The sequence below is a fragment of the Parasteatoda tepidariorum genome, chromosome 4 (assembly GCF_043381705.1).
Source record: "Parasteatoda tepidariorum isolate YZ-2023 chromosome 4, CAS_Ptep_4.0, whole genome shotgun sequence".
Lineage (NCBI taxonomy): Eukaryota > Metazoa > Arthropoda > Arachnida > Araneae > Theridiidae > Parasteatoda > Parasteatoda tepidariorum.
The window spans coordinates 83964108-83981153 of NC_092207.1; the positions used below are offsets into that span (position 1 = coordinate 83964108).

The 17046-nt window shown below is 29.1% G+C and overlaps 1 protein-coding gene across 1 annotated transcript in view; it reads right to left on the reverse strand.

The window, feature by feature from the left end:
- The window catches only part of LOC107452130 (uncharacterized), an 81758-nt gene that overhangs the window by 24554 nt on the left and 40158 nt on the right, over positions 1 to 17046 (reverse strand). Inside the window, exons 2-3 of the mRNA XM_071180129.1 lie at positions 9216 to 9446; positions 3585 to 3920 (exon numbers count right to left, since the gene is read on the reverse strand). Of these exons, the coding sequence (XP_071036230.1) occupies positions 3585 to 3840 (256 nt within the window). The 5' untranslated portion in view covers positions 3841 to 3920; positions 9216 to 9446. The remainder of the gene's footprint in view (positions 1 to 3584; positions 3921 to 9215; positions 9447 to 17046) is intronic.

Consider the following 17046-nt stretch of genomic DNA (forward strand, 5'->3'; position numbering starts at 1 on the left):
TTTGTGTTGTTATTTTTTTTTCATTCAAATTATTATTATTATAATTTTTTTTTTGAAAAAAAAATTCGTCAAACTTTTAAGTTAGATTGTCAAGAGGGAAATGATGCAATGCTGTAATGTGTCTTCAAAATCAGAATGTCAGTAAGCATTTCGAAGTTTATTAAATTGACCATCAATCAGATCGAAGGAGAAGAACATTGTTCAAGGAGAAAAACCGAAGGCTTTTTGTATGTTTCAGGTTCTAAGGTTTGACTACAAAAAAAACTTTTGAAGCTTACTCCGTCTTCCTTGTCCACATTCTCCTTCAAAGGTATATATGTAAAACAAATTTAAAAACATTTATGGAACTATTTTTTGAAAAATAATGATGTTGTCCCATTCACACTGGTTTATTTTCATTCAAAATAAGAATTTTTCTCCGAAGTAAAAATTAGATTTTTCGGGAGGGGGAAATGATGTATTGCTGTATTGTACCTTTAAAAACAAGATTTCAGTAAGCATCTCGAATTTATATTGAAATGACCATCAATCAGATCTGGAGAGAGAGGAAAGAAATTTCAAAGCTTAATGCAAATGCAAATAAATAAAATAAATATTAAAATATTGATAGCCAGATGCTTCTTTTCCGTTATGGTTATGGAAAGAAGAAGAAAAAAATAATCAATGAGCTTCGCATAAAAGTTTCCTCATTTTGTTTTCTTTAGCTGAATAAATAGCTCCCATTCCTTTTTCCACCTCTTTTTCCTTAAATAAAAAACGGGAAAGAAAAAAAAAACTGAAGGAATCTTCTCCAAAAAATGAAATAAAAAAGTAATAGAAAAACATAAAATCGATTATAGTTAGCTTGAAGGAAAAACAGAACAAGAATGTAAGGGTAAATAAAAGGTTGCCAGTGTTTTTATTCGCAAACATTGTTAAGCTCTTTTCTTCCAGGTTTCTTCATTGAGACAATTCAGATCATTTTTCATTGCAGAAGTATGAAATAAAAACATTTTCATCTCTCTTCTTTTATCTTATAATTTTGCCACTAGTTTATTTAGACTTATTTATCTCGTAAATAGTAAGACATATTACAGATTAAATTTGAAACTACATTGTACAAGCATGAAAAAGGGCTTTTCGATTAAATATGTGTTTACTATATATTTTTTGCTGAAAATAACGAATCTGTAATTATTTTATTTTTACCATGTACAATTTTTTTCAAAAATCCATATTTTAACTTGGTAACTTTAATTATTTTAACAGCAAACAATACTAAAAATACAAGCTAAGGAAATTCCCTTTTATTAAGAGTAGGACCTAGACAAACCCAAGCATTGTGGTACTTTAAGCAACAAAAGGCTTATCTACCGTCTTTATCGACCAGGTTACATCTCGAGGCAAAAGATGCTTTAAAAATCAAGATGTTCGAAAATTTACTAGAATCTTGTTAACTTTTCTCCTACGAAACGATATGCAATGAAACACTTTGTTTTTGATAATTAAATAAAAGGGTTTATTACATTTTTTTTTATTACGTAATCCTATTTCAATCCCTGTTCCTTATAACGCAAGCAACTGACAAAATTGCGAAATTACTTTAGCTATTGAAATGAAGTTATATTGTTTTTCAGTAAACGAAGACTGGGAAAAACACCCCTTTTAGAAAAATACTAACTAGGCACGTGTCCCACATTATTTACTATGGACAATTAGTTAATATTATTATGAAATCTTCTTTTTTGTTAAATTCGTTTTTAACAGAAATTCAAAACTTTTTAGCATGTAAAATTCCTTAAATTTTTAAAAACATTTAATATATGTTGAAACAAAATGCAAGTTCATGTGCCATTAGAAGTTTATTTGGTAAATATTAACTAACTATTGTTAGCAATATACCATTTTAAGCTAAGAAACTATGAACTAGAATTTGCTTGATGTTATTAGAGATTACTGAATTAGACTTTGTTTTTCCACTCTATCTTTGCCGCGATTTGATACTCAAGTGATTTATATAATTACATTTATGAAAATATAGAATAAATAACAGCAAATCGAAGCAAGTTTTATTTAACGCATGCTTATTATTTTTACTAAAACCAGCAAACGCAACTTTTTAACAACCAATGTAGAAAACGTACTGACTTTGAATATTTAGTTCGAAATTATTTCAACAAATTTTTGATCAAAGTACAATATAATAATATCAGTTTATTTCTCCACTTCCTTTAATTATTGTATTGTAATAATATGGATCATTTGTGTAGCCCTAACTTGACTCCAACGGGTAAAGTTGTAATATCAGACTGCTCATCGTATTGACATTTTTCAACTCGAGTGGTTAATTGCTTCGGATCAGTTTCGATTGCTTAGTTTGCTTGATTCAATTGATTGCTTTAATCGGAATGTTTGCGTCATGTTTTAACTAAAATATTTCATTTTTTTAACCTGGTAGGTCTAACACCTCTTGTATGAACATTAAGTTGGGGGGGGGTATAGAATGACTTATTCATATTATACGCTGCTAAAAAAACGTTATAGTTTTTATCGGAAATAAAACACTTTCGAGTCTTAGACATTCACTTTCCATTGCTTGACTTTTTGAAGTTTCTTAGCATTCTTTTTGCGATGAAGTTTAATAAATTTGATAATATTTACTTCTCTGAAAATTACTATATAAGTGATTACAGTTTACTCTATATTTTTGTTTTAAGGCAAGCATGAATGATGTGTATAGCAATCTTTATATATATTTTTCCGGGAGACAATAATTACGCAAAGAAATAATATACTTCTTGCAACAACAAAAATTGTTAATTATTACTCTATAATACTTATATTACTATTGTAATAAAATTCATTGAGTGATCCCATTCTGTGCAGTGCAATCTCAGACAGTAATTGTTAATTATTACTCTATAGTACTTGTTGTAATGAAGTATTTTGTAATAAAAATGATAGAATTTCATTGAGTAATCCCATTCTGTGCAGTGCAGTCACTCCCAGACTCCTTCTTTTTTTAATTCTCAGCATCCGATGTCTTAAAATTTCACACGCCAATCTCGTTCCTCCAGCTTGAATCAATTACAGTTTAACTTTTTTACCAACCAGTACAAACTGCGGTACATTCTTACAAATAATATTTTTAACTTAAAATAATTTGAAACTTTTTTTATTTATTTTTAAATACACAATAATTATTTAAATTTACCTTAATATTTTAAACATGATTCAAATTTGTACTCTATTTTGAGAATCGATGCGTTTATATTGCTATAACAATTCGACAATCTTCCTTTTAATGAAGCACACCATTCTTTATCGTCTCGATAAGCTGGGGACCGAAATTATTCAAAATATGGTAAATTGGGCCGGTAGTCACAAATTAAAATTCTCACCNTGAAATCAAGTTCTACTTTTTTTTAATAAATGTAGCAATGGTTTTGCAATAAAAGCATTAAAATTTCTGAAAACTTGAATTTAAACCTCTTTGAACCTCATGTCATTTTAATTTCATCCAATTTCGGTTAATGACTGCTTTACCAATACAAGTTAGGCCCTTTTTGACCATGTAATTCTCTATTAATAGATAGCTATCTTACTTGTACATCCTAAAGGCTCGTCCGATCCATCCTCGCAATTCTCAACACCATCACAAAACTTGTTGAGGCTGATGCATTTCCCATTTCCTCCACCAATAGAATCATCTCCCCCACACTTCCACTCTCCGCCACCACAGCCATGTCCACCATTCCACCTTGACTCGCCACCGGTCGCCCCCGCAGATAGCATCATGAAGGCCGCCAGCGACAACAAGAGCCAATTGTAGAGTAGTGAAGCCAAGCGTGGCGATGGCATCCATTCAATGGCGATCACTCTCACTGTTATTCTTCGCCAAACAACTTCAAATTCTGGAAGATAACATGGATATGGAACACCTGTAATCGAAGGGAGTCATTAAGATCAAATCTGTATAAAACAAGATGCACAAATAAAATCTAATTTTATCATAAAAGTGGCGCTCAAATCAAATAACATACCGTAAATGTATACTGAAAAAAATGAATCATGGTCATGGAAAAAAATGAAAAACATTAACATGAAATTGTCAAACTCATACTTTTTCTTCACATGGAAAAATCTTAGAATAACTTTTAAGAAATTGCAGGTACATATTGAAAATAATACAATTAAAACGCAATGAAGTACAAATTAGAGATAATCGTATTGGGGCTTAAAATATGAAACCGTTTTAAAATGTTTTGCGATTTCTAACGATCGTTAAGTCAGAAACAAGAAGAAAAAACTATTTTAGACTGTTCACTTGTAAGTTTTTAAAAGTGTGAAACGTGCTTTCAAGTTTCGCACGAGGAAATACGATTTCATATTTTGCACTCCTGAACGATTTGTTTTTTAAAAAAAAGTAGAAAGTAGGAATGAATACATGCGAAAACTGTAGAATGATTTATTTTCGAAAAAGTATCTTGAAATATAAATGAAATTTGGAAAATGCTTAAAATCGTTTATTTGTTCAAACATATCAAAACATTTATCCGAAAAACAAATTTCTTTTTAAAAAATAAAAAATAATTTTAAACTGGTAAATAAATTAAACGTTATTGTGTTTTTTTCCTTTATAAATAGTTTCTTTAAAAATATAAATTATCGTTACTTATAATATTTCTAAGACTAGCGTATTTGTGTATTTTTCATTTTGGAAAATCATATATGAATGCAAATTTTCATATACAGAGTAATTTCCTTAACTTGACACCTTCAGAGACATTTGTAGATCGATCTAATAACCTAAATGGTTTTAAACTTTGTATCAAACACAATTGGTTCCAAACTTGGTGTGGAATGTAAATATGACATAGGAAGTAGGATTCTGCGAAGTAAATTAGATTCAAAAATTTGTTTATAACACTGCACAATGCTGAAAGCGTTTTTTTTTTTTTTTTTTTTTTTTTTTTTTTTTTTTTTTTTTTTTTTTTTTTNTTTTTTAAAAAAAAAAAAAAACATTATTTCTCCGCAAAATATAAAGCAATAAAGGCCTTACGTACACCTAGAAAAATCAAATGGTCAAAACTGCTAGAATGTGGTAAAATTTACCGTATTTTTGGCCTAGTAGATAAGACATAAGAAGCCATATACCCATAGAAGGAATATCAAAAGAGTACAGTATTTTTTACCGAATCGCTTTGTTCATAATTTTTGTGAAATTAACTAAAATATCGATTTATAATATAGGTTAAAATTTGGTAAATGCTGTAAAATTTGATAATTTTATCATGATACCCTTGAAGATGGCATAAAAACCGTTTATTAGGCAAAATTTACTTTTCAGTTTCTTATTTTTTATTAAATGTGCGATCATTAGAACTGTGATTTTAAAAATCAGAAACCGAGTTTTATCAGAAATTCTCCGAGTAGTTTCTGTCGAGCTCTAAACTTACGAAGTACCACGGATGCATTGAACTGATTAAAGTAATGCAGCTTTGTAAGCAATGCACATTCTGGTATTGTGAGGAATCTGGCTCATTGTGAGGAAGCTGGCTCATTTCAACAGAAAATACTTTTCATGTTATATAGCCAATTTGCTAATCTATTAAACTTGTAGGGTTGTTAATTTTTATTGCCTGAGCTGTTAAAGTGATGCGCAGTTATAAATTTGCACTTTTCTCTGACATCCTTATTGTATTCAAATTTAACATTCGATATTGTATTCGATTTAACAAGTTACAACAGCGTTTTCTATTGACGATTTTTTAAAGCTTTTTTTAACAACCAACAACAGTAAACAACTAATGGTCTCCATACCAAATTCAGTAACTTTTCATTTGTTAAATCTAGCTACAGGTGATTCTGAGCAGTTCAATTTAATGACCCTAACTTTAACATAAGAAAATAACTACTTAGCTATCACACGAATTTATATTTAAAATTTTCAATTAATTAAATAGATCTGTTTTAAAACAAGTATATTTCTCATATTTTCCAAATTATTATGATAGCGAACACTTTTTAGAACGATGTTTCAGCGAATATTTTTTATTTATTTATTTTTGTTTTAAAAATGCCTCTGTTACTGCTCAGCGTAACGTTCGGAAATTCTTTTACGTGATCCGTGAACGGTCCTCCGCAAAACAAATGTTAGAAAAATCGATTATCGAATTCCTTTTTTGAAATAATTAAATTCTTGAGCCAGAAAATAGATTTTGTTTTCTTCTGAAATAAACACCAATCTCTATTTTAAACAAAAACGCACCGAAAAAATTCTTAATACACACGCATAACTCGAATTACTGAGGAAAGCCTCGATTGAAAATTTAATAGTTTTCCGTGTTTTACACTGTTTTAAAGAAAAATGTGTTTCTGCACTCCTTTTTCGTGAAATTAATTTTAAAATGAAAATTTCATAGAATACATAAACTTCCGTCTCTAAATAAAAAATATTCTCCATTTTAAACTTAAGATAACTTTAAACCGTCACAGGGTCTAAAATATTATTTGTTAAGTCATATGCATTCATTTGGAAATATTCGTACATTCATATTATAAGGGGAACAGCTCTGGAATTTTATATTTTTATGTTCTAAAAGTTCATAAATTCTTCTGTTATTTTTGTGTATAAAATCTAAATGAATTTAACTCCAGTTTATAAAGTTTCCGATTTAATATTTTTATTTTATTATCTTCTTCCATTTAGTTTTATGTCAGACTATGGTTTTAATTGACGATAAAATGGCGATAAATGTTTCTTAAAACATTTCAGAACAATCCTAACTTGCACACATTTTTACCCTGCAGTGATGGTCTTCTCTATCTTTCATGGTTGTGAGATTTTTGGAATTGTCGATCGGGCTATGCCGGTGTTTGGTTTACCACAAGCATGGGTTACCCAGACCTAACAGGTTTAGAAGGAAGACACCAAGGCTAGACTCCCAGGTAATTCAGGTTAGTGTTTGGGCAATGTTCTAATTACTTATTCCAATAAAAAATAGTTATAAAATCTGAAAGAGTTAAAACAGTGCGAAATCTACCCAGTACACTTAGCATGAATATGCATCTGAGAATTGGAACATTTAATAACAAAGCTGACTAATTGGAAATTAGGTGCATCTTGTAGATTCTGATCAAAAAAATCTCCTTAAGCCATCTTTGACTTGCTCTGGGCTGTACTGCCCAAAAGTACGAGATATATTATTATTACTATTCGTCAGAAAATTCCAGCTGAACTATGGTAAAATAGCTTTGGAGTCAGAGACGACCTTATTTTTCTGAACATAGAACACGCTGTGAAAATTGTTTATTTCTTCGTATTAATGGGCCGAGACTGGAAGTAGACTCATCTGTCCCGAATATTTTCGGCAATGGATTAAAATTGCTTGTTATGATATTATTCATAACTTCATGCAGCTAGAAATTTCATACTAAAATTACGGCAATAAAAGTGTAAACTGTTTGTCCATCCAATAAACCGTAAAGTTTACGGTTAGAATCATTTTTGTACCTTTACTGGTTTGAATCTGTCTGCAACTGGTATGGTTGAAAAACCGTGAATACCAAAGTATACGGTTTCGTCACTATTTACAAATACCATGATTTTAAAACACAAAAATAAAATTTAACTGGATATTAGAGTTAGATTATGTGAATCTTTACATTAGGTAATGAACATTGCAGTTAGATTAAGGATGAGATTATTTTTTTCAAGAGAACTTTGAAGTATTGATTATAAAGTTAATCTAGTGACACTATCTCTGGTAAATCGAAAATATTAGATTTTCTTGTGTTAAACAGTATACTGTGGTGCTGCCATCAAACCTCATTGTATTGTAGAAATAGAAGAAATATTGTCGTGTTAATGCTGGGATTTGGACATTTATTTAGCCGGTCCTGAGATGGACAGATTAACCCTTTAGCCTTTTGCCTAAAGTATGAAACCAGTTGCGAAGAACAAAGTGGCTTCATAAGATGTTCACTGCACATTTATTACGATAGGATTATTAGGCCTTCGCTATTGTGTTAGGCATACGATGACTGAAGTAAAAGTATGATTTCGTAATGCTTATCACGTGATTATCTTCTAGCTTTCAATGAACATGCGCTCTATTCTCAATAGTTGTGGGCCTAGTTTTTGCTGATAAAATTCTGTTCATTTAACCGTAATAGGTGAAGACTGTCAATAACCGATTTTTCTCAAGATTATCACTTTGAATACCATCTTTTTTTCGGGTTTTTAATTATTTTAGTTGAATGTGGTAAAATAAAGCTCCAGTTGAGATCAAATCACTCTAGCTAGAAAGAAAGCAGTCAAAACTTTACTTGACAATACTTGCTGTTTCTCAAAAGGATCACGAAAGCTTCTGCATATGTGTATTAAGCGATATAAACTTAAATTGTCTTCAAGCACAGAGATCTAGTTGACATTTGATTGCTTCATCTAGTCAGAAATTGATTGATTGAGTCGGAAATTGATTGATTATAAGTTCTATTTCAGATACTATAACAAAAATTCTACTTGTATAGATCTGGAATCGATAAAAAACTGTAATGTTATCCGACACAGAATGTTAGTTATAAATTAAGTGATCTAGTTGGTAGTAAAGTGTTCAGAATTTCAATTGATGATAAATTCCATGTGGCGATAGAATTGCAATAAATTCTGCTCGTAGTGATTAGAAAAGGATTGAAAATTTATTGTTTTTATAGCCCAAAGATTCATTTAAAGTTTTAATAGCCTAGATAGTCAAAAGGCAGACAAAATTTGCTTTAAGATTTCCTTTTTACCCACGAAAACAAGTTAATAAAACACTAGTGTTTATGGCACCAATGCGAAACTTATTATACATTTTGGAACCGTAGTAACAAAATTACATTTGCAAGTAATTTTACTATAGTCATTTTATTAATGCCATGAAGCTAAAATTATTCCCTTTCAATGAGAAATGATTTTCTTCTGTGTTAAGTTAATCATCTTATCTTAGCCAAATTTTACTCAACATTTTAAATATTAATAAGAATGAAAAATATATAAATAAATTTTAGTTAACAAACAGCTCAATGATTAATTTAATATTTTTTACGCATCATTAAATTTATTTTAAAAATTAACAAATTACTTCATTTTAATGCCTCTTAAATGAATTACAATATTCCGTCAAACTTTAACTAAATATTTTAGGAGATTAAGGAATGCAGTTTTGAGGTTCATAATGCAAAATTTTCACCTTTAGCTTCACGCAAACTGGGGCATTATGGGAGTTTGTCAAAGTTATTCAGGCGCTGCAGATGTTCCCTTCGAATTTCTTTCCAAGCTTTACGTGAAGCAGGCACGAATGCTGTGGTACATCCTCTCTCTCTTCATAAGAGGCTCCTTCAGTGACTTGCAGGAATATTTAAACAGGCAACTCGCTTCTGCAGAATTTAAACTATGCGGAAATCTCGAGTTGCTTGGATACCTGAATTAAAAGAAATAACATGTTAATTAGGAGAAAATAGTTGAGCATTTGTTATAAAGTTAATCATATCTTTACTAGAAAAGTCTGCATTGTAAAAATTGTAATGTTCATAAGATAATTCATAAATTAAAAAACTGATTTTATCCAGAAATTCTTAGAATTTGTTGTTCTAAATCTTAAAAGATAAAATTCTCTTAGTTACAAATTAAATGGCTGGTGAAAAATCATAATTAAGCCTACTTATGATATAGGATATGTTTTATCAAAGTATACTGATTAATTTAATATTTCAGCACAACAGTTACGCTAGAATGAAATTCGAATAAACCATGCAAAATTAGTTTAAATGTAACTATATTTTATTTCTAAATAATAATAATAACCAGCCAATGCTTCTGGTAAGCTTATCAAAGACCATTGGTAATAAAAATTAGAGTTTTACATCACTCAAATTAGAGTTTACATCAAATTAGAGTTTTGCTCACTAACTGGATCTACCATAACATAAACATTAACTATAATGTATTAATATCCCATCAACATTATTTTATTCCAAACTGTTGGAGTATAATGAAAAAATCTATGACTGTCCTTGCGCCTTTCATAATTTGTTCAAACCAATTTCTAAAATCTGTACAAATATTTTTTTTTCTCAAAAGTTGAAAATATTAAACAAAAATTAAATAATTCTAGTTTAAAGAGCATAGATTTTAAACTCAAATAAATTACATTTCATGCATAAACATTCTCTTTTGATTCTTTTTCTTTCCTTTGCACGGTTAAGTCCTAATTTGTAATGATTTAAAAGGAATGAAAATTCAAAAAGCAAGAATAAGATATTTGGTACAAGTTACTCTTTTGTGCAAGCATACTGGGAAGTCTTATAAATTTTCAAATAAGAGGTAAATAATTGATATTAATTGCCAAAAAAAAGTTAAATACAATCTTTGCAATTGAAAAATAACAGTATTCAAATTATAGTGAAATAATATTGTAATAACATATATATGTTGTTTAAATAAATATTCATACCCGCTTAAATAAACATTCATACTTTTAAACGCAAACGTTGCAGCTATGTTTATAAGAATGGTGAATAGTACATAGTAACATGGCTATGTGCTATAATATATTATTAATATATTAAATATATTAATAACATATTATATATTAATGTATTCATATATTAAATAAATATATGTATATATTTATTTAAAATGCAGCGCAGTGGAACAGTAAGTTAGTTCACTTATCCCAAAAACGGTACGCGATAGAAGGAAACGCTACGAGAGCCTTACTCATGAGATACAAATTGACACCTAGAAGTAATTGATACTAAAAACATAACACCTGAGCAAAATTTTTTTGTTTCTTATATCTAGTTTAAATTGTGACTAAAGAAAAACAATAATTTGTATTTTCTGCGGATTTTAAAATTTTATTATTCGAAAAAAAAAGGTTATCTATTTCTTTCCAAGTTCATTTCATATCATATTCATACTCAGAAACAAGGAATGGTTGTTCTTTAAACTTTTGTCCCAAGAATTAGATGACGCAAGTTGACTTTTCGTAATAAATGGATGGGTGTTCCTCAATTTTGTTATTCACTGTTTTCTCCAGCATTGCATCGTCTCACAGTAGATAGAAATATTAACTGTATACTTTTTTCTTTTACTGAAAATTTAAGCTGTCTCCTCATGTTTTTACTAATCCTCAGAATCTGAAGAAGTTAGACAAGATCCATACAAACCATTGATCCTCGATACGTTATCTTGCAGTGCATAGCTACTTTTGCATAAAATACACACCACTTTTATAATTTTGATTGCAGATGAAATGAAAAATGTTTAGAAACTGAACCGGAAAGATATAATTTTTAATGAAAAAGCTTCATTAAACAAGAAAAGTCATTGTAGCCTAGGGGAGTGATGGTGGCTGAAATAATTTGATAAATCCTCTTTTGGCGCACCTGAAACCTGTAACTTCTATAAAGTCAAATTCTTTCCCCTCTTATAACACTAGCAACTCTTTCCAAGGCTTGTGGAATCTTTTTTTATTCATATGAATGACAATACCTCTTAAAGAGTAGGAACTCTATCCTGAGTTGGTTTGTTTTTACGTGTCGTTTTTACGTTTTTACATTTTTTACGTTAACATCGTTTTTACGTGTTTTGTTTTTCACCTTTATTTCTATTTCCATTTTTCTTGCTGGGATCTTGAGGTTTTCAAAATTAAAATTCAAAAATCTTGGAAACAAAGGATAATAGAGAAATGAAACTGGCTAGCTTATTCAGAAATCTGCAAAATTTTAGGCAGATTTTTTTTAAAAATTAGCAGGTGGCGCTGCAAACCATCGATGACCAGAGCTATCAATCCTCGCTTTTCACATGAAATGTAGTTGTTTTCCTATATTAGGACATTTCAACTATGCATTCTTAAACTATGTAAATTATCTATTTAAAAAAGACATTCCTGGTTCTAGAATATCGTAGATCAGATTACAGTACTACGGCATTTGTATTCTTTTAATAAACTCTATACATTATGCAGTGTCATCTGTTGGCAACGTTTGTTACTAAATTCTAAAATTTATGTATAACATTATTACAGCTTTCTCTATTAACATACCGATCGTCGCTACAATTATCTATCATCCTTTGTTTCTGAGATTTTTAATTTTGAAGTTAGCCAGCACCATGCTTGATAGTTAAGAGGGTGGGTAGTCTGTAAATCCTATAATCGATTTTAGAGCAATTTGTGAAATATATAACAATAGTGAAATCCAATAGAAATGCTAGATTTTAAATGGGTAAGTATATGAAAAATCATAAAATTTGAAGATTTCCAGTTAAGTGGGGAAATGTTGGAGCAGTGTCACGTTACACTACGGTAATGCAAGTAGAACTTACGTGACTCGTGATCCCCCGGATATAAATGTGGCCCAGGAAGTAAAACCACCCCTTTCTATATTCTTGATATCTGAGAATAATAGATAATAAATCAATCAGAATTCTTTAACTAAACTAATAACTGTATTACTTATACTTTTATGAGTCTTAAATATTTCATTTTTTTCCCAATAAGTAATCCAAACATTTATAATTCAGGACACTCGATCAGTTCTTTTCCTGAAACAATTTTCTACGATTATATGACATTCAAAAAATATTGAACTGTGACATCTTTTCTTTTTTAATTGTAAAAACGAGGGGGAATTTTAATTTAAACATTGCATTTTAAAATTTTAATTTTTGGGGAAAAACAAGTTCTTTTTTTCAATTAAAAACTACATTTTTTGAAAGTTATACAGTTTTTAAATAAATATTATACAGTACATTAATAATATAAAAAGGATGAAAATTAAAATAATTTTTCAGCACCAGATTACTTCTCGCTTTTTATAGATTTTGACCAGTCTATACAAATATTGAGTTAAGGAAACTAATTTGGTACAGTATTTTTATGTCTTTATAAAGTAATTGTAAATTTAAAATTTTTTAAATTAATATTTACTTTAATAAAATATCTGAGCCAGTATGAAAAATTATTAAAATTCAACTGTAAATTAATTTCTCACAGTATAATTTGATTCCGGAACAAAGCAAAGTATAGGATTCTCAGAACATAATTTTTTGCTATTGTGAACAAATCAACAACATAGCTTGGATCAACTTGCATGCCTTTTTCGAAAGATAAACTAAAAATCGGAGAATTATCAGCGAAATTCTTTTTTTTTTCCTTAACATTTTTATCTTTTAAAATTAGTAAATTATCCCGTGACAACACCAATACAATTTTAGAACCCAAAAACAGCGGTCATATAGATTTCTTACAGTCGTATTAGTCTTATAATTAAAAAGTTGTTAAATGGATGTTGCAAAGTTATAACAAATTATTTAAAATAGATTATTTAATTTAACTAAATATCTATATCGATCAATGAAACTATAAAAGGGAAAACTATTACTATTTCCTCAAAGTTTATTTCATTTTAAGAATAAAGAATACTGATTAACAAAAAAGAGAAAAATTATTGAGAAATATTTTATTGCCATTAAAAACCATCTAACGAAAACGCTATAATCATCTTATATAGAGAATCTAAACTCAAAATACTAAAACTAAGCATTATCAGAAAAAAACAATTTTTTTTTTCTTAAACATAATAATAGCGATCGTTAGTAAATTATCACAATGCATCAAAATTTTTTCGTATATCAAAACCTCCGTCACATGAATTTTCTATTCATTTTATAATTAAAGAGTAATTGGCATATTTTAATTACTAAAAATTACTACAAATTTATTTCAATTACATACCTAAATCCCCCTAGAATCTAATTAAATTAGACTAATTTAATACTAGACTAATTAATTAATTTGACTGGTATTAATTATAGGCTAATTATTTAATCAATTTTAGCTTCGCAAGGAATTGTTTATATTTTTGAAAAAAGGAATATTGATTTTTAGAGCTCAAACATTTATAGAAATACATTTTATTGACATTAAAACTTATTTATGATTTTTTTTTGTGATGATTAATATGAATATTTAGTATAACATATTTAAATGATTGTTTATTTATTACTTAAGGACACATACTCAAAATCCGAGCACAGACTTTTAAATAAGACTTTTGAAAACAGGATTCTCCGTCATTTTCAGTGGAGAAAGTTAAAAGAAGAAAACTTTTGTATGAATATTTCATTTTAATTAAATACCTTAATTAATAAGAAATTATTTAAATAAACCTGAATTTAAATTTTTAAAATATAATTCAATAAAGAAATTTTGTTAGCAAGACATTTTTCGGGTCATATATTAAAATTCAATCAACCATATAGCTTAAATCAGCTTATTTACTCCTTACGTCAACTAAACTCAAAATCCGAGCATAATCAGCACATTTCTTTCTTTTTTACCCAAAACATAGTCACCGTGATAATTAGTGAGTTATCAAGAGGCGGCAACAATAAGAATTTACGAACACCAAAAATTCAACCACATAATCTCAGTTTAAAAAGCAAAAAAAGAATAAAATTTATAATACTGATAACATGACGCATCAAACCAGCTGATTTTCTGCCTTAAAACAATCGCTGAAGTCATAACCTAAAACTGCATACATCCGCTCTCGGTTCGAGGTTTGCCTTAAGCTCTTTAAATTAGGATCTTAATTGAATTTTAATCTATTTTTAATGGGTCACGTGACATCACTGTAAGAACAGTTACGGTTGTGAAAAGTATCGATTCTCAGAAACAATTTCTGTTTCCCGCATTTTCCTGCAAAAGGGACCTCCTGAGGGTAAATTATCCCACTTATTATTCTTTTTACAGAAGTTCCTGCCCACTTATCATTTGGAAATCAATAGTACGTGCAATTTCGGGACTGGAAAAATTACGTACATTTGATTAAGTTTGTTAGACGAGAAATTCATCTATTTCAACAACGCTTATCTACTAATTTGCATTTCCTTCAATATATGGCATATATTTCATCTCTTTTAATATTTAATATTACCAAAATTCCCATCTCATTTTTTTTCTTTTTTAAACCTAACATATTTTAATTATTCCTCTAGGTCAATAATCGATGTAATTTCCATTCCACTTAACAATTAAATATTGCATATATAGCACTATCCCATTTAAATTCTTATTATTTGTGTACCCACCACACATTAATCGTTCTCTTCCATCAATAATTGATACAATTTCTGTTCCTCTTATTAGTCGGTAATATAATTGTTGGTGTAATAATTGTATCAATTTTTCAATTATTTCTGCGACTTCTGACATTCAAGTAATTCATTTTCACCAAAAATTGCTGCAACTTCCATCCCTTTAATATATTATGAATCCTACCCGATTTTTTTTATTCTTTTTAAAACGCATCACATTTTATTTTTTCTTTAATTGCATCATAAATGATATAATTTTCTTCCTTCTTAATAATTGTTAATATTTAAGATTCTTTTCATTTTAATGTTCATTTTTAAAATTTATTTCATTCTGGATATTCCTTTTCACCAATAACTGGTATAATTTCCATCTCTTTTATTGACAATCGTAAAAAACGTATCATATTTTAAGTATTCTTGAATTACATACTTTAATTAAATTGTAATTTATATAATTTTCATCTGTCATAATTGGGAATATTTAGAATTCTATAAATTTTTTGTTATTTTTAAAATCTGTTATACTTTAGATATTCTTTTTCCTCAATATTTGATATAATTTTAATGTCTTTTATTGGTAATAGAGAAAAACACATCACATTATAATGATTTCTTAATTACCTACTTTAATTACGGAATCTACAATAAAATGAGGAGTTTGCATCTGTGCTTGTCCCTCGCGTAACTCCAGAACAGTTTGAACAAAATATTTTAGAACAAAGTTAAAAAAAACTATTATTGAAGCCAATGATGCTTATTTAATCTTGGTTAAAAGCACAAATTGAAATTTAAAAAGAACCTTGCATTAAGAAGTAAAAACAAAGGGACAGAGAAACTTATTCTTTCAGTAAAACAGTGAAAAATCGATGTACTACACTGAGAAAAAAGTGTGATCAAAACTGCCAGAACGTGGTAAAATGTACTGTATTTCTAGCTCTGATTAAACACCAAAAATCTCAGTAATTTTCACCGAAGCACTTTGGTAATTATTTTGGTAGAATTAAGAATAAAATATGTTTTAATAAGATGTGATAAATTTTGCATTTATCACGATGCCTTTCAGCATAAACACCATTTATTCAGATAAATTTACTTTTGAGTTTTGTATTTTTTTACTAAATGTGTGGAAATAAATACTTAGTTGAAAACCAGAATTTCTGTTAATCCGTTTCCATACTCATAGCAATATTACCAAATAATGGTTAAAGTACCATATATTCTGGTTTTAGTAATCCGAATTATTTTCTTGTTTGTTTTCTTTACCAGAAATGCCATTACCATGCAGTACGCTTATTTTTCCAGAATTGTTTTTCTCTCCGTTTATTGACACCATTGATACTTAGTTAATTTTGATAATAGCTGCTAATTCATTTTGTTTTAACCGGAGTTGAACAGCAGACCCAATTTCGGGTTTACGGCTACCAGAGTTCAAGGCCGTAACCTTGTAATTTTGAGCCCAATCCAGAAAACAAGGGAACTCCAGGATCAAGTATTGTCTTCGTGGAAGACTTGTTGATGTAACTAACCCGCATTTCAGTTACATGGAACGGAAAGCCTCCCACGGTTAGCCCAACCTCAAGGGGACTCTAATTCATGACCCGTCTACCACTGAGAATATTTTCTGTCAGCACTGTGATGGGTGCAAGCCTCAATCGAAAGCAAACCTCATTGGTTCGCCTCATTGGAAGGCAAACGCTCTTTCCCCTGAGCCATCACGGCTCTTAATAGCAACTATTGAAATAAAATAAAAATCAGTTATTCACTGAAAAGCAAATTTCACTGAAAAATTTTGTTAATAATTCACCAAGTAGAGATATAAAAACCCACCATACTATTATTGACGCCAATGATACTTAATTACCTTGGATAATAGATTTAATTGAAATAACTCTCTCGATGTTTCAGTGTGCGAACCA